Raw genomic sequence first — 20,225 nt, 5'->3', positions numbered from 1 at the left:
TATGTGGAGGGCGCGGAACCAAACTTGCTGCTGAGGAGACTACATGTTCACAACCCACTTTCCCAACTGCCTTTCTTACAATGCCCCTGATTGGTTAATTACCTGAAATAATCTTCGAGTAACCAACCAAAATAGAGCTTTTAGATCTTCTCAGCAATATTAATGCCCACCAGTCCTGCGGACTATTTTTACCATATTTTTGATTGGATCAATATAATGATCTATTCAGCTTTATAACCAATCAAAATTATCCTTAGAGGCTGATTAATTTGGCCGTTATTTAAAAAAATCATGAAAATGATTTTAACTGTTAATGTTTCAAATACATTTTGTATTTAATGTCACATGGTGGTATTGTAGTATTTATTATACTGTATTTGTAACTGGTTATATGTATTATAATGTGCCTTATAAATGATGCACATCTATGTTTTTACAAAAGTGTATATTCAAATGTATATACTGTATAATAGTCCACTATTGTTAAGAATGTGTTATTTTTTGTTATATTATGAGTATTTGATGCCATCATTAAAATAATAAACATGCAGTACAAAACAATTGAATTATTAGTCAATTGTGTTGATTTATTGTACAGCCTGCTCCCCGCTTATCGTTAGCCAAAATGGTCACACAAGGTAGGGGTCCAAACGAAAATGTTGGCCCACTATGACAAGCCATAGCGGACAAAACTGGCAAGTTCAATCTCTCGTCAAGTTGAACCCTCTGAAGCTTGCTATGAACAAAATATACCTGCTAATATACTAATCTCTTCAATGCCAATATCAGCAGTAGATATAGTTACTTCATCAATGCCTATATCAGCATAAGTAGATATCTATATTTCCACATCAATACGGAAATCAGCAGTTGATTAATGAAGTACTTGTCTATTGTCAATATCGGCATTAATGAAGTAGCTATCTCCTGCTGATATCTGCATTGATGAAGTAGTTATCTACTGCTGATATCTGCATTGATGAAGTACATATCTACTGCTGATATCTGCATTAATGAAGCAACTATCTACTGCTGATATCAACATTGATGAAGTAGCTGTCAATATTGGCATTAATGAAGCAACTATCTACTGCTGATATCTGCATTGATGAAGTAGCTGTCAATATTGGCATTTATGAAGTAGTTATCTACTGCTGATATCTGCATTGATGAAGTAGTTATCTACTGCTGATATCTGCATTAATGAAGCAACTATCTACTGCTGATATCTGCATTGATGAAGTAGCTGTCAATATTGGCATTGATGAAGTAGCTATCTACTGCTGATATCCGCATTGATTAAGTAGTTATCTACTGCTGATATCTGCATTAATGAAGCAACTATCTACTGCTGATATCAACATTGATGAAGTAGCTGTCAATATTGGCATTTAAGAAGTAGCTATCTACTGCTGATATCCGCATTGATTAAGTAGTTATCTACTGCTGATATCTGCATTAATGAAGCAACTATCTACTGCTGATATCAACATTGATGAAGTAGCTGTCAATATTGGCATTTAAGAAGTAGCTATCTACTGCTGATATCTGCATTGATGAAGTAGTTATCTACTGCTGATATCTGCATTAATGAAGCAACTATCTACTGCTGATATCAACATTGATGAAGTAGCTGTCAATATTGGCATTTAAGAAGTAGCTATCTACTGCTGATATCCGCATTGATTAAGTAGCTGTCTACTGTCAAATCGGTATTGATGAAATAGCTATCTACTTCTGATATCAGCATTGATGAAGTAACTATCGACTGCTGATATCCACATTGATGAAGTAACCATCTACTGCTGATGATATCTGCATTGATGATGTAACTATATACTGCTGATATCGGCATTGATGAATGACAATTTTTCTGCAATCCTACAATAATATGCATCTATTTTTATCAATACCGTATTAGCAGTAGATATCTACTTCATCAATGCCAATATTGACACAAGAGAGATACTTCATCAATGCTGATATCTGCAGTAGATATCTACTTCATCAATTATATCAGCATTATATATTTACTTCATCAATGCGGATGTCAGCAGTAGATAGCTACTTCCTCAATATTCAAGTTGACAGTAGATAGCTACTTCATTAATGTTAATATCAGCAGTAATAATATCTGAAATAAGCAGTAGATAGTTACTTTATCATGCCAATATCAGTCGTATATAAATGGCCCCTTCATCACGGTTGATAAAAATCACCAGTAGACGGCTACTTCATCAATACCAATATCAGCAGCAGATAGCTACTTCCTCAATGAAAATATATAAGCAGTAGATAGCTACTTCCTCAATACCAATATCAGCAGAAGATAGCTACTTCATCAATGCCAATATCAGCAGCAGATAGCTACTTCCTCAATGAAAATATAAGCAGTAGATAGCTACTTCCTCAATACCAATTTCAGCAGTAGATAGCTGCCTTAATTCAATTTTCAAATGAGCAGTAGATAGCAATGGAGAAGAGCTAGCAGATGATTATAAAATGCTGCATAAGAAACATTACGCTTTGTGATGTACACTGGTGAAGTTATAGCCTACGACCAAATCAATTTTCCTAGTATAAGAATAAACACGGAAAATACATGGAAATGGGAATATTGAAAAGGGGGAATCTTTGGGCATTATTGGTCACTAATTCACAAATATTTGCAGACACAAACAATGTAATTCTTTGAAAATAATTTATTTTTCATATACAGTACATCATTTGCAACTCAACCCAAATGTTTGAGTATATCTTAGAAAATTTCAGTTAATACATTTCAGTTAATAATTTTGAACAATACTGATTAATATAAAGAAATCTTATATGGTAGCTTTTTTAAACAGCTGCAATTTATATTATATACATGATAATTGTTTTGTTTTTTTCAAATGGATAAACTACAGAGATGAAATGAATTCTCGCAATGTTTAAATATTTGTTTGCGAGAATCAAAATGGTGAAAATATTTCAGTTAAGGGAAGGGGTATGAACGTTTGGACAGTATTTATTGTGGGACATTAGAGCACATCAGACATATCGCATTGCATTCTGAATACGAAGAATGTCCTTCTGATATCAAATAATTTTGATTTTTGAAATTAGCAATGTAATACACATTTTATGGCAAATCATTAAAATTGATATTTTGATATTTAACAGTACTTGAAGTAAACTTTATAAATCTGATGATTTATACTTAAAGTGTATGTAGGTGGGATGAAAAGCCGACGATCAATTGAAAATTTTGACCTTTTCGTATTGAAGATATGGATTTTTTTTCCCAAAACACACACAAAAAAAAGGTCTTTTTGGGAAAAAATTCATATCTTCAATATAAAAGGTCAAAATTTTCAATTGATCGTCGGCTTTTCCTCCCAGCTACATACACTTTAAGAATATATCATTAGATTTATAAAATTTATTTTGAGAACTGTTATATATCAAAAATTTGAAAAATATCAAATTTTAATAATTTGTCATAAAATTTGTATTATATCGTGAATTTCAAAAATGAAAATTATTTGATATCAGAAAGACATGCTTCAGTAGTCAGAATACGTCTGAGGTGCTCTCATGTCCCACAAAAAATACTGTAGAAACGCAATAAACGCTCATTCTAGATCCCTTAACAACATGTGGCTAATTAAATGAGAATCAATTGATTCTTGCAAAACTCTCTGATGAGAATTAAAACTGATTACCCTATAAAGCTAGGCAATGGAGCCAAATTTGTTCTATTTTTCGATCAACCATCGATGCTTTGTTGATGCTTATTATTTATGAAATATTGATCAATTAACTACTTTGTGATCATTTTAATTTTTGTATATACGATATCTTCCAATACAGTTTTACCATTAAGGTTAGCAACTAATTTAAACTTTTGCTATTTGGTAGTTCACATTGCGAATGCTAGTGAGCTTTGGCAAAATTTGCATCATTTCATAGCGAGTGTGTAGAAGAATTTAAATATCACATAATACTTTTGTAGGCCCTGTGGTTCTTGAGTTATGTTGTAAAAAGGGCTGAAACAACAACACTTTAGTAATACGTACATAACTCATTAACAACAATAAATCTAGCAAGTTTTCAAAGTATATGATTTGTAGAATGAACTTTAGCAAAACATCGAAGTGTTATTTTTCAATAATATATTGATTTTGATCATGAAAATTGACATTTTGGCTGCTTTGACCAACAATACGTTGTGTACCCTTAATTCTGAATAATTAGTTCATAGGTCATTATTAACAAACATCAAAGGCACATTGATGGTCAATGCCAAGATCAATCAAATGTGGCTGCGGTTCCTAAGCTGCAACAAAATTGCACCCTTGACAAGACACGGCCTAATTGTTTGATTGGCGTAACCCGACCTACCCTAAAATTAGGCCCGACCCTAACTTTTTTTCTTTTCTTTTTTTGTAAAAAAAATAATAATTATAAAAATAAAATTAAAATAAATAAATTTAAAAAAAAAAAGAAGAAAAAAAGTTCCAAAGCCTTTATCAAACGAAATTTACAGCTTAAAAAGTTTTTTAAAAAATCCCGACCTACCTACCCTAATTTTTTTTTATGTTACGCCAATCAAACAATATATTTTGAGGCCCAATTATAAACTGTGAGTCACTAATATATAATCTGAGAAGTACCTTATACCGTCCAAGTGCTCAAGTTGTTCTCAGTAACCCATCTAAAGTATATGCTACTATCCCTTTTTAGTTACATTTCCTTAATGTAATTTGTACCAAGGCAAGATTTGAAAAGGCACTATTATGTGAGAAAAAGATAACAAATTTGTAAAAAGGCACTCTGTACTTTGTGTAGCACCATATAAATGTTTTATTAATAATAATTTTGGCTTAAATTTATCATAATCATCATCATAATCATCAATATAAATCAATTTCAGTAATAACAATTATGGCAAAAGTTGTCTCTCAAAACCAAGCGCACAAGTATGAGAAAGCCATCCTAGCGTGTAGCCCTATGCGTTGGGCCTTTTTTACAGGATTTTTGCATTTTTGGCTCTAAATCACACCCATGCAGTACCCATTCCAGAAAAAAAGGACACAACATATATTTCACAGCTCAATATGGACATTTTCACAAGCAAATAAACAATTTCGGGTTAAAAATCAGGGATGAAAGTGGCTTGAAGTGACTTGGCAGGAAAAGCCTGAAAAAGCGCGTAAATTTGGGTTATAAAGCCTAAAAACGGGCTGAAAATAAATAAAAGTGCGGAAATTTGGAGTAGCAAAAGGAGTGCAATCAGGCAATTGCCTGAAAACTGACATCCCTGAAAAATAATAGGAAAAAAAAAAAAAAACCTACCGGGTTTCAAACCCAAAATTCCAGCATGGCAGGCAAAGACTTTTCTGCTTGCCTATTCTGCCATGTTACATGGTGTCAAAATCATACAATATCATAGCTGCATGCGGAAAAGAATGAATAACCATACTTTATACTGGGATACACTATCACATCCCAATGGATTTAAACTAGTAATACATTGCGTGATGACATAAATTTACACTTTTGGAATTATTTGTCACATTTTCAGTTATTATTAACATTACCATCATTATTATTATCGCCATCACAATCATTATTATAAATCACAATTTCAATTTCAGCAATAATGATAACAAATATATGCATATTCATTATACACACAAAAAAGGTTTGTCTCAAAACCTCACATACAAAGCTATGTTAAACCACATAGCTCTGCTACATGATCAGCCCATTGTGGGCCCTTTTTAGTTGCCAAATGTTTGTGAGATAAGCCTACTTTTTTTGGCTTAAGTTTAAATTTAAGTTTAAATTCTATAACCCTTGAAAGACAACATTACTCTCAAGATTGCATACATAATCATAGGCACACTCAGGCTTATGTCATTATTTTAATGGATCTGACATCTCATCACCCTATTATTAATGATCTGAACTTTGGAACTCATGAATAGTTATTGAGAAACGACAGGCTCTTTGTATTGACATTTGGGCCCCTGGGAACTCTTGATCTTGGGTATCCGGGCCAAAATTGGCAAAATTCATATCTAAGGGGAAAGACCTTCGGGCTTAAGTGCATCACGGTCCACATACGGGGTCCTTTGTAGTTTTAGAGCTTTGATGATACGCATATATCTAACATTGGGGGCCCTGGACCCATGCATACTAGATGACCTACTTGTATTTTGAGAATGTGCAATGCACCAATTCGTAGTCCTGATTCTATAGAAATTGTATTCCCAAATACTAAATTTGGGCAGCTAGGGCCCTTGACTTTTGATCTCTTGCTGTGGTCAAAACGGGCAAAATTTAATGAAACTTTTCAAGAATCATAAATGCAGGCATAAATAGAATGTCCTCTTGCATGCACGGGCATATATAACCTTTTCAGTACTATTTTACCCACCGGCTGAACCTTAAAGCAAAAAAAAAAAAATCAGGGGGGGCCTTTGGCCAAAATAACAGGGGGCCTTGTCACTTGCTGACAGCTTAAATCCGCCACTGCATTGTGCATTGCACAACTGACCAGAACAGCAAGCTCAGGCACAGCAGAACCTTTCGGTTTCATCATCAACATACCTACAACTGAGTAGATGACAGTCAACTGCAACCAACAGCCACAGACATCACTATCAAGTATGTATCAAACATCAAATATCTGGGATCAACGATGGCCTCTTGTACCAGCGACCTAACCAGGCAGAGAGCACTTGCTTAGATTGGTTTTTGGAAGTTAGAGCACCTTTGGAGACCAATATCAGGCTTTACAACACCACCTGTATAACAGTGCAATTATACGATGTGAATCCTGTGTAATATCTGGTAACAAGATAAATGCATTTACCACATCATACTAAAGGATTATGCTCAACATCAAGTAACTGACTGTGTGAGCAATGCCCGGATTTATCCTAGGACCAACACCCAAGCCTCTCATCAACCTAGTAACGTTGCTTCCTCAGACACATCCCGAGGATGCCAGTGGAAGAGCCCTGTAGAAGATGTGCTCTTTCTTTTCCATCACATGACAAAAGGAGACAAGTGCAACGCAGGACAAGCTATGATATAGCTATCTGACTTACATACAGACGTTGGGGATACCAACAATTTACCAACTATTTACAGCCAGTTGCTATTGCCTCACTTGCAATGAGCCATGGTGCTTGGAGAAACTATGTAGTCGTCCGCTCCACAGTCGACTGAAATGAATGAATTAACAAGTTGACCTCACATGACCTTTAATCTCGGTAAGTGACTTTGAACACCCCAACGCATGATTTAACTAAGTCTTAAATAATTGTATTTTTCATGTTTATCTCAAATGACCTTTGACCTCAGTATTTGACCTTGAACACCACAAATACACAAACATTCCCATAGTACAGCTCAGACTCAAGTTGGTTGTAATAGGATTTGAACTGTCCATGCATGAGATAATATTTCAAACAAAAGTTTTTCCTAAATGTATTTTCTAAGTTGACCTCAAATTACCTTTGACCTCAAAGTATAACAACCTTGAACACCACCAATACAAGGTTCCCATAGAACCATTAACCAAAGGCTTTACATACCATTGATGTACAGACAGATACACTGACACACCCAACTCATGCCTATATACGGTCATTCCTTTGGATGACATAAAGTGGTTACTATAGTAAGAGCACATTCATAAGGGAAGATCTTGTTTGACAGAAAAGACTAGCTCATTATCCGATCTGCAAGAAGGTCATCCACAGGTCTAATAGCATCTGCAAGGATGTCTCTTAACTGCCTAAACTCATCACCATCACATGATGGCAATTCCAATTTGGTTTGCCATGCCAGCAACATTTTATAAACTGGCCACCATGATCCATAGGACACACCCCCTTCAAATTCTTCACATTGCTCAGGTGTGAATTCTAATGCATGTGCAACTTCTTTCCATCTTGCTTCTATCTTTCTAGCAACCGTCTTGAAGAAAGGCGCAAAGTCGCCACTGGATGACTTTGCTGGTGCACTAGATCCAGACTTGTGTGTGATACTGCATGCTGCAAACATTGGAATGATCTTTGACCTCGATATCTTCTGCTCTTCTTTTGCAGCACTTCTTGAATCATCTGATCCTCTATATGAAGGTTTGTTAGATGAAGAGGCACCATCATGGATTTTAGACTTTCCTTCACCTTGACCTTTGTTCCGTGGTGTGCTAGGATTGCTGGCTGCCTTCTTTGAATGCTGCGCCAAAGAAGATCGTCCTGGAGTGGCAGCTGGGTCAGGTTCAGTAGCTGCAGCTACTGGACGATGACCATCCACTCTTGGGCGCCTTGGAATCGCCTGTTCCAAAGCAGGATCAGGTTTGTTAGCTTGGGCTACTGGCGGTTGCTGGCCATTCTCTCTCTCAACACTTCTTCTTGCCGTAGAATCATCAAAATAAATTCTCTCAATAGTATTGGGATTTCCGTCCTGTTCCGTCTTAAAAGATCCTTCAAACCACTCAGCTTGTTCCCTAACATCATGCGGACAGAACTTGATTTCACATCTTGATCCTGGTCCCCCAGCTTGAAGATTGGCATACAATATATCCCCTGTTGTAGTGTTGTCTCTAGTGGGAAGCCATTTGTTTACAGGGTCAATGTCTTGTACAGTCACCTTCATGTTACTCCCATTTTGCTTCAGCACAAAGCTCCATGGTATACAACACATGCCACTTGAATGATAATTTTTCTCTGTCTCTTCGACCAATTTTCTACTTGCTGGATCATGCATCTTAACAGCATACACTCTGAAGTTCACGCTGTCACAGGCTATACGTATGTCGGCAGGATACATGTATGCTAAAATATCAAGTTTTAGTTCTGGTATGAGCCAGCTACTAAGCATAGATATTGGTGCTGTAACAAAGTCATAGAGTGTAAAATGACTTACTCTGAGTTTGATTCTGCTTCCCTCGACTACGACCCTGACATCATCTTCGGCATAATTTGTTGAGCCATCGTAAATCTTCTGCCAAGAATCTTTTCCTACCTGTGAATGGCTTTTACGCCACACTTGAAGACACTTCTCATTTATATTGACTCCAGAGTGTGGCACAGAGATAGTGACTGGTTTCAGGAACTTCTCTCCATCTGGTTTGCATGAGATGACAGGCCCTAGAATAAGTTGGTCCTCTTCTAATGTTGGATGCTCTTCCATTGCATCAACTGTCACTGAAGCTGCAATGGATTCCTTCAAAGCACCTTGTGGGATTTTCAGCACCACATCTACATCAGACAAGCTTATAATACCTCCATGGCTGTCAATTGTCTCCGACTTTGTTGAGCAGTAGTTACTTGCCCAACCAGTCAGCACATCTTCTTGCTCTGCATACTCTAGTCCATATTGATCCATATCTATAGGTGCCGGCATAGGTGCCTCGGATAGTTTGAGTAAGTATGGTGCAATGAATGCGATAGCATCAGGCTCTACCCCACAACAGAACTGAATCATATTCTGAAAACTGACCGTATTTTTCTTATTCAACTTGTGTAAGTAAAAGATAAATCTTCCTGTCTTAATCTGAAATAAACTTGCCCAGAAAACAGCTGCACAATATTCCTGAAAAATGCGATGATTGAATGTGTATGTAGATTCAGATTCATATTTTATATGTACTGACTGCCGCGAGATGCCTCTATGTACTAAACCTAATGTGGACATATATTCTAAACCATCCTTCTTCAACAGCTTCTCTCTAATATGAATGCTCAACTCATTTTCAAACAAACTGTTGATGGTAAACCTTCCCACTCTGCTTAGCACTGTATGGATATTACTGAAGTAACGGTCATGTATCTCTTCATTGACTCCCAGTCGCTCCAACCTATATCCAAGCACATTTTGAACAACATGTGTGACTTGTAATGACCTGTTCTCACAATTTTGTTCTAACTGCTTTTGCCATGTGATGCAAATCACAGGAAGAATCATGGGAATAGATGCTAGTGACTGCAAACTTTGGTTGGAGTTAATTACATCAATAAGAGCATCTGCCATACCAGATTCTGGACCAAAGAAAAACCTGATGTATGTCTGGATCTGAATTGCTGACATCCCTGTTACAGACACATAAATACACTGTGGATGATCAATGCTGAATCGTCCCACCTCACGAGTTCTACTGGTAACGATAACAAAATTCTCATCTAACAACGGATCTTTCATTACCATGGAGCGCCCTACATGAAGCAAGTCGTCATATCCATCTATAACAAACAAACACTTGTTCTGACGTAACACATCTACAAAATCTTGCCTGGGAATGTTGAACGAGTATTGATCTCTGATAGTATCTACCAGATCCATGTTAGCTTTGACTTTGTCACCTGAAATAACAAACACAAGCTGGAACCTGTCCAAATACCACTGGTCTAGCTTTGACATACTGTCTGGTGTTTTTGTGGCCCACTGGTATGCAATCTGTGATATTAATGTTGTCTTTCCTTTTTCTATGTGATCATACAGTATAATATGAGTACAGGGTTTGTTTGCACTGTCTACAAGCCCAAACAAATGTGAATATGATGTTAACACTTTACCCCTTTCATACACTGATGGATTACCTTCTTTCACAACTTTGAGGCCTACAGGCAGGACATCACCTGCCATCCTGGTCACAGGCTGATAAAATGCTCTAACTGACTCATTGCTGCAGTATGTTCGTTTCAGATGTTGTTGAATTCTGTGCACAAGACCTAAAAACAACATAAAGATGAAAATAAAATAATATAGCAGTTTTAGAATCATATATCAATAAGAACTTGTATTTATCCCAAAAGCTGCAGGCTCTTTACCAAAGTCAACAACTGGCGCTGCGGTCACTCATATTATAGGTCATCAAATATGGCTACTGACCAACATTATATGACGGTTCACAGTGTTACCAAAGTTTGGTTGCAATTGGATTTGGTTTTCATTTAAGAACACCATTTCATTTTCAGCCTATTTTACAAGTTGCCCTTTAAAATGACACCACCATTACATAAGATTCCCTTAGTGCAGCTTTGACAGAGGTTGAAATAGTATTTTAACTGTCCTTAAAACCCTAACATAAAAGTGTATACTAAATACCGACACACCCTCTGACCAACACACCCCCACACCACCCAATTGTGCTGCCATTTAAGCATAATTTTTGCAAGAAAATGACATCAGAAAATAAACCCAACGTTTTAATTTTTTACAAGCTTTGCTCTTTAATCTCATTTTAAAATATTTTGGGAAATACAAGCTAAAACCATTACTGTACATCATTATGAACCAAAATGTTCTCATTTCCAGTGGCAGTGGTTTTTGTACTCCAAACATTGAAAGGTTTGTGTATGAGCATGTTTGAGATCCATTCAGATCCTAGTGTAGTGGAGGTATACCATCAAACAGGGAGAACTCAACAAGGAGTTTTATACAAAGTGTCAAAGTTACCATAGTACAATTACCTGACAGGGAATCACTGCGAATTTCTCCATGATGGCTATGGGGCAAAACATTAACAAGATGTAACATGCTCTCATTCTGAATGTTATAGTCAGTAAGTCTGCCATCTTCTAGCCGTCTACCACCAAAGAGTAGTCCTTGTTGGTCTTGTGGAATACCTTCCTTGGCCTCTATCTTGGCTTTGACACTTTCAATGGTTTCATCTGGTTCAAACTCAAGGGTGATTTTGTGTCCTGCATAAATAATTCAAAAGGCTTTTGAAGATATTAATCCTACATGAGATGAGAAATAAACACCAAAAGCAAAGTAAGCATTTACATGTATGACTTGATATAAGGTATCCTGAGGAGAGTTTTTGTGTCTATAAATAATTGCAATTTGTAATGATAAATCTCAGCCCTTTATTCCATACAGTGTATTTTAATATCCTTAAAAGATTCAAGAAACATTTGCATCGATTTCTATTGAGTTTATTGCTTCAGTAGATGGGTACCTTACAAGCAATGCTAATCGTAAGTTAATCTGTGATTTATAAAAAAAATCCATGTTCGTGTCTTTATTGCCATGTGGTGTATTAATTTACTTCATTTATTATTTGTTATTATTGTGCATGAGCGGGGGCTATGCGAGGTGCACTGTTGTTGCTTTCTTGGAGTTGTGACGGTGGGCCTCTCATTTACATGATTATTGGGCTCACACGGTAGCCATGTTGGAAGGTGGTTGTGTGAGCTCAGTGATGTTTTTCTGCTCTGTCATGTGGTATTCATGAAACTGTGCTTTTATTTGTTTCTCGCATTTTGTAACTATTGTTACACTTTATTGATTGTTATTAATTGTACACATGTTGTGTGGGATGCATGGCTGTGGCTCCCAGGAGCCATATCTGTGCATCTAGCACTCATGGTATGGTGTTTGAGGATACGCTGTCGCGTCCCAGACTTTTTTGTTTGGATGCGGTTGTGTGTGTTTTGCCACTCTATTATGATGATTGATAGGATTGTATTTTTTGTGTATGTATAATTGATCTGATTTGATTGACAATATGCTTTTGTTACTTGCACACAGAGAGATTTTTTTTACATGGCATTATATGGGTATGGAGCCTCATAGTGATTGGGGGGAGTTTTGCCTCATGCTATGTGGTGTTTGCTGGGTTGTGTAGAGTTTTCAACCAATTTGATTAAAATTTTACATAATTTGGTAGATGTTGCACGGTTCTGGGGTGGATTTTTGCTTGGTTATTGTGGGGTTCTGTATCCGCATAGCGTTGTATGGGTGTTTCTCTTTGTGTGTTCCTGTGCAATGGCACATGGTATGCGAGGTACACTGGCCTGTTGGGCTCTTGTTAGTGGGCCTCGCATCCATGCGTCTTAAAGGAAGTCTCCGGCAATCACAACATTGTGCCTTATATGTAAGAAAAATAATTATAAAGCACGAATCACATGATTTTATTTAAAACAAACTCATAGTGACCGACTGACCATACAAATGAATAAAAGTATCCATCTCTCAACACGCAATATTCAAAATACCTGGGCGCCAAAATTGTCGAGTGCAATGACGTCCCAGTAATACAATGAAGGCTGACAACAATTGAGCACAAATAACCAATACGTCATTGCACTTAGACAATTTCGGCGCGGGAATTTTGAATATCGCGTGTTGAGAGCCGACTGTTTTTATTCATTTTTTTATGGACAATATGAGTTTGTTAATGCATAATGTTATGATTGCCGGAGACTCCCTTTAAATCGATTGTATATAAATGGTTGTGTTATTATTGATGTGTGGAAGATTATTTAGAGAGTGGATTTTGGCTCATCTTTCACACACAAGGAAGAACAGTCTGCTGGCAATAAAATGCTGGGTCTACTCAGTTTTGTAAAAAAATTGGAATTGGGCCCTTCTTCCACTCAGGTATTCAATTCTGATTGTATTGTTGTTAATTATGTGAGGCGCATTGAGTGATTTTATTCATAATGCGCATAATAAATGCTGCTTTATTATTACAGTCCAACCTCTCTTATCCGGCCATGATGGGACCAAGCATTGTCCGGATAAGTGAAAAATCCGGATAAGTGAATTACATGTAATTCTGCATTGACTGTTCCAAGTACTGAAATTGGGACAACAAAGGATTGTTTAAACATGGTGTAATAACACTAAAAGACGTCTTTAGAGTGCTTTTTGCAACATAGATGTCATTCTAAGCATTCAGAGCATGGAATTACCTGTGGTAAATCATCAAAAACATATTTCCCTGTGAAGATTGCACATCCGGATAACAGAGAGATCCATATAAAAGAGGTCCGGATAAGAGAGGTTGGACTGTATATTATACAAGATACATATTTGGTGCATACGCACCAATATGAACCTTGCGCCAATCGGTCCGTGTTCAACGTACCAGTGGAAAAGTTTGACATATCGCATGACTCTGTGCACTTATAACCCTCTATCTTTTTAACCAAATATCCCACAAAAAAGTCAGCGGTCGCATATCTTTAGGATAATGCAGTTTAATTCGCTTGTCGAATGAAAACACAGTTATCCATGCGGCTGAAATCGCCTTCCGTAGGGAAGTCGTGATAGTTTCACTATCTTCCCGGTGGCTGGAATCGCCTTCCGTAGTGAAGTCACGTGATAGTTTCGCGGGCAGGACTTCAGCACGGGTTGTCGCTATTTGGATTCATTCTTTGTCGGTCAAGCATTCAGAGCGGGCGTAACATTTTTTTTCTCTCTATTTATCATGTTTATTGGACAACGAAGAGGCCGTATTAAATCAGCAAGCGTATACAATACAGCTTTCTTCACATGGAATAAACTGTGACGGCGAAAGATAATCAAGATGTTGTCTGCATAAATTTGTCTAAATTACTCGATTCAATTAGGCCTATATTGAGGAGGCCAGGCGTTACGAGACCTTTTTATGCTGGAACATAATGGCAACGTCCGATGACTAACAACAGGTGATAAATCGGTGAGATATTTGCTTTCATCAATAAATTTGTTAAACTTTGCCGTTAATCAGTTTTATTAGCAGTGAATAATTGGGTTCTAGCCCACCTTTCGATATTAGCCATGGAGAATAGATCCAGATAACTACTTTAGTATTCTAAAATACAGGTTGCATTTCAATCTAACGTTATAATCTTGCTGTATTTCAGCTCGGAGGCCATGGGTAGAAAACCTGGGTTAATTTTCTTATAACAATACAAATAGGCCTACGTAATCTAATCATGACTTCAGGGACGCGACCTCTATGGTCATCATGTTATGGGCAATTCCATGTTAAAATGACATTTTTTCAAAAATATGAACTTTGCAATTGGCAATGATTGATGATATATTTTGATTATACACCCTTTAAAGTTAAAAAAAAAGAAATTTTCAAATGAATATCAGCTGCAGTATTTTTTTTTTCATTGATTTGAAGGATTTAATGTATTTTCCTACATCTTGTTAATAGCAGATAGTCAAAAGTAATTAATTTTTTTCTCATTAATATATGGAACAAAAACAATTCTTTTTTGTGATAGTGTTGTTTGATACATAATTTGTCAAAATAAAAAATAAAAAATTAGGAAGCTGTGTTGGTAATGGTCAGGATGGCACGGCAAATTGTATAATGTTAAGCATGTAACGCGAGTCACAAAAGAACAACTTTTAATGCAGTAAAAATCTAAAGGGTTATAAATGTTCCTTTCATTTTCCTCCTGGTTTGGGTCATAACTCATAATTATTTCATAAGGTTTTTGGTTTGCTACAATTGTACCACCAGAGACAGACTATTCAAAAGGGTAACGCGAGTCACAATGTAACGCGAGTCACGATATTGTAACGCGAGTCACACATATTATACAGCTCTCTATACAGTAGGGCTAGAAAATAATCCATAAATAATCACTAAAACTTCTCCCTCCCACTTTTACCCTCCCCAGGACTCATAATTATTGTACATCACTTAACAAATTGCAGGACTGGAAATTGTTTTTGTCCCCATCTGTGAATTCAAATTTACAATTTGACTTTCCATTACAAACACCCACTGCCACCATTCCACCCCAGTTTCTCCACCTAACCCCAGAACAGAAGGTCATGTTTAAAGTTGAATTCCACAATATAAATTAAATAGAGCATGTTTAGAGCTTTCAAATTGAGCTGTGTTATCAAATAGTGAGTGTAACAGTCACGTAACTCGAGTCACACACTAAGTTGGCCATTTTAAAAATACCAAACTCAAATGTACTCAATGTTTGCTTCTGTAGTATAGCTGCAGTAAAAGGTAAACTGTGTGCAGCTTCTTGTTTGAGGAGAAATATTGAAAAAGTAAAAGCTCAATTTGGAAGGGGTAATTTTAGTAACAAAAGTCACAACCACATTTTTGCCAATAAATGTTACATCGTTACATAGAGTTATTCACAAATTACAAGTTTACGTGATTTGATACATGTAAAGAGAAGATGAATAAATCAAGTCTGAGGAATGTGTTCCACATTGATCAGCGACAGCCTTTTATATTTTGCTACTAGGGGCTCTGCAATAAGCTGACCTCCCCTCTTAGCCTGCCATCAATTGCTTGATCCTCTTCTCAGCCTGCCAAAAAATCCTTACCCCTCTTTGCACATAAATATGGAACATTTTTAGGAACCCATTTTGCAAACCATAAATGGTCTATATCAGTTTTGCATATATACACCAGGCACAAAAAGAAACTCATCAGTTATACATGTAGTCACCCTTGCTGTTCAACAACTTGATAATTTTGCATTATTCTGAAATATACATTTTATTAGTTGGATTTTGCTTTCTCGTTTGACATCCTGTTCATGAAAATCGAGCAAAAATTGAACAAGATATGTGCCTCCAAATCCCAAAATCGAAAGTTGCAATTTTAACGATTCAATTGTGCCTGTTACACAGTGTGCTTTATTGATCGGCCCGTGGTGCTTGTGTACAACACAACGATGCATCCCATTGAAAATCGTTGAAATTGCAACTTTTAATTTTGGGGTTTGAGAGTTTGGAGGCGTATGTCGTGGTCAATTCTTGTTCAATTTTTACGAACAGGGTGTCAAGTGAAAAGCAAAGTCAATTAACAAAATGTATATATCAGAATAATCCAAAATGATCAGGTTGTTTTAACAGGTTGTTTAAAAACAGCAAGGATGACTATAACTGACAAGTTTCTTTTTGTGCCTGGTGTATATGAATGTTTCCATACAGTTTTTCAATGCATTTTATGTAATAAATGTATATGAAAATTGTATTCTTATTCAAATTGCCAGTTTTTTTTAATTTCCATCATTAGCCCCCGTACCACCCCACCACACCACACCACCACCCTACCCCAGAGGAGAGGGTCCTTTTTAATGCTGAATTACAGTATTTTTATAGTGCTAAAGTAAAACTGACCACAATGGAAATGAAAGTGAGCGTGTTTAAAGCTTTCAAAGTGGGACCATGTAATCAAAATAGTGAGCGTAACGCGAGTCACGTAACGCGAGTCACGCACCAATTTAGCGAAAGTTGGCCATTTTAAAATACCAATCTCAAATATACTTGGTGTTTGTTTCTGTAATACAGCTGAGATATAAGGTAATTACTTAGTGGTATAAACTTTTGTCTGCAGCTGTTTGTTTGAGGAGAAATATTGAACAAGTAAAAGCCTAATTTTGAAGGTGTAATTTTTCGTAACGCGCGTCACAATCACATTTTTTGCTATAAATGTTTCATCTAGTTATTTACAAAATTAAAGTTTACGTGATTTGATACATTGGGTCAGTAAGTACATGTGGAGAGAAGATGAATAAACCAACTCCTTGTTCAATTGTATTTATATGACATTGAAGGTGCTGATTTTATCAAAAATGTAACGCGAGTAACATGGAATTGCCCTTATGCACCATGTTCATTGAAGCATGATTGAAGTGACATAGAATTGAATAGATGCGTGTATGTCACATCAGAAAGTAATACAATAGAAATTAGAACCAGTCATGAATGCGTAACCAATCTTTACACGCTACGTAATAAACTCGTAGCCGATGGAGCATGAACAGTGATCACTCTTATAATGTGTTATCAAAATTATTGGTACTCATGAATACTAAAGATTGATGAATCATGCGGGTAGCCTTTTCTATAACATATCATGATGGGTTGTCACAGTTATACGTATGGATGTTTATGAATCCCATACTGGTGAGGTTAAAAAATCATGTTCAAAATTTCTGTTCGGAATTGAAAAATTTCTCTGAGGATATAGGCCTAAGGGCTATTTTATTTAGCTTAATTTTATTATCAATTTCAAACAGTTTAAGCGCAAACATTTTTATTGTGGAAGCCATGCGTGTTTCCGTCTTGGCGAATAACAAAACTAAATAAAAATGTAATTTGATATTCTTCGGCATCAACTAGAATTTGTTTTCATCACAGATTTGGCAGGTTAAAGGTTGTCTGAAAGTGCAAGTGGTATAAATTAATAAAGGAGTTGGAGTGTAGAATATATATGAGGTTCATAATATACATACATGTATATGACATACAGTATTCAGTGTAGGCTATAAAGTTGCAGACAGGATTTGCTTCCCTTTTCTTCTGTCTTTTAATTGCAGGTCGTATGGATTCTACGAGACGGGGGATAGAAGGAAGGACGATAGAAGAAAGAACGGGAACTTCTATATGGGGAGAATTATAGTATGTAGGCCTACAACAAGCTAACTATATTTAGTACAGGCAAAGATAACAAAGGATCTACTACATCTTCATTAAAATACAGTGTTTTCCTCAAATTGAGTATTATTGCATCTCGAATATTAACATATTATACAGTGCTTGGGCTAGTAAAAATAGCATCAGCAATTATGGAACTGAATTCTAACATGGCTATGGATGGGTATTGGCAGTGAGCAATAGACGAAGATCAGCTCATAGCTTGATGGAAAGGTCAACACTTTAATATCAAGTTGGTATCAGTGGAAGGAGCTTATACAATTCTTTGGCAATCTATCCAGGTTAAACAATTCAGGAAGCATAGTAAGGATACAGTTGGAGGGATGGAAGAATAATTTTGGTGCCATCAATGGATCATTCAATTAATAAAATTCCATACATTAAGCCCTCGACTAACCAATTATGTTATTGCATGAATTATCTTTGATATATTGGTACAAACAAGGGTCATTCCACATCGAACAACTTGACTTTGGCGAGTTGGACAAATAGCGAGAAGCGTTATGGCAGAAAACAATGGGATTGGAATATTACTCATCAAATCAGACTTTATGCGCAAATATTGATGCCTTGCCATTTGTGTATTTTGGATCTGTGTATCCATAAAGGGTGAAGTACTAGTAACGTCCCCCCTTACTTCTTTATCGCATCGTCATTTTTAATAATAAGCGTGCAAGTGGCTTCTTGGTGACGGGCCCACGGATGTTTCTTCTGCTTTTATCGAAAAACCCGGTGGTTTTCTTTTTAACTCTATGGCATATGTTCATGTACATTGATTTTATGATGATATTGCTATAATTTTGTTTCAATATTACCTGCTTTATATAGTTTTGGTGTGCTTATCATGCTTTATGTAGTTTGATGTTATTTTGATATGTAAATTTGAATTTGAATTATCATGTTTGATGTACTTATAATTTGTTGTATAATTTGGTATTTAGGGCATGCCTTGCAAGCGCTTAGCGACTTCTGTTTTAGCGCTTCATAAATGTTTCTTTATTATTACTATATATTATTGACGGGGATCAGATGAATAAAACAAAAAAGATGAATTATGTTTACCTTTTGGGAAATTTAACAAATTGGAGGCAAATATTTTCTTACCTGTATCTACCAAACGAAGACCAGATCTCTTCATGGTCATTAAGTTAAACAATTTTATAGTATTACAGGTCTTTCTTAATGGTATCTATCAAAAAGGGCTATTAGGTATTCACTTAGAGGCAGCATAAAAGTCATAGTAACATATTACATATATATAGTTAATGGCTAAATGAAGTAGAGCGATTTTACATAACAAATGGAAGGTAAATAGTTTGCTTAGTTGGATCTATCAAATTAAGTCCAGAATTCATCCTTATTATCAAGTTATGGCATTTTATGCTCTTATTGTACCTATCAAACAAAGAACAGAAATCTTCACCGCAAGTTGGTAAGACAGAGTTGTGGTTTTAAATTGTGTCTATTAAATGAAGACAAATTAATTTTTTTGCATAATGCATATTGCATGGCTTCTTGCTTTTTTGATCTCGAAATTACTGTTGCATTTATGTTGTGCAATATGTACTATGTGAATTGTTTGCTATTTTGCGTGGTTTATAATGTATATTTCACAGTTAATTGCATCTTGATTAATCATGTCCATTTAGGCTCACGCTGTGCAATATTTTGATTGTCTTTTTAAACTGGCTTTAATATATTTGCTCGAACTCTTTGTATGTTCTAAATATTGTAAACTCAAATATTCTTCTCATTTTTTACAAATGTATGTGGATTTAATACCATGTTTTGTAAAGCGCCTTGAGTTCTTTTGATGTAATTGCGCTATATAAGAAATAAATATTATTTATTAATCAAATTACGGTATGATCTTCTACGGTGTATTTACGTCAGAATGTTAAATAGGGTCACCTAGTTGACCCCAGAGACAAAAGGAAATTCACCTTAGTGGGCAGGAAACATGTATGGGTATTAAGTCAAAAGATGTGAAGTCGACAGTGGCATATAGGGCCTAC

The 20,225-nt window shown here is 36.0% G+C and overlaps 1 protein-coding gene across 2 annotated transcripts in view; it reads right to left on the bottom strand.

The window, feature by feature from the left end:
* Positions 1-6,467: 6,467 nt before the first annotated feature.
* Positions 6,468-20,225, bottom strand: part of LOC140168604 (uncharacterized) — a 40,117-nt gene continuing 26,359 nt past the window's right edge. For both annotated transcript variants that reach the window (XM_072192004.1, XM_072192005.1), the window contains exons 8-9: positions 11,478-11,708; positions 6,468-10,736 (exon numbers count right to left, since the gene is read on the bottom strand). In XM_072192004.1, the coding sequence (XP_072048105.1) occupies positions 7,723-10,736; positions 11,478-11,708 (3,245 nt within the window). In that variant the 3' untranslated portion in view covers positions 6,468-7,722. The remainder of the gene's footprint in view (positions 10,737-11,477; positions 11,709-20,225) is intronic.

This window comes from Amphiura filiformis, chromosome 13, assembly GCF_039555335.1.
Source record: "Amphiura filiformis chromosome 13, Afil_fr2py, whole genome shotgun sequence".
Lineage (NCBI taxonomy): Eukaryota > Metazoa > Echinodermata > Ophiuroidea > Amphilepidida > Amphiuridae > Amphiura > Amphiura filiformis.
The sequence above is the reverse complement of the archived record's forward strand: the minus strand, read 5'-3'. Positions and strand labels throughout refer to the sequence as shown.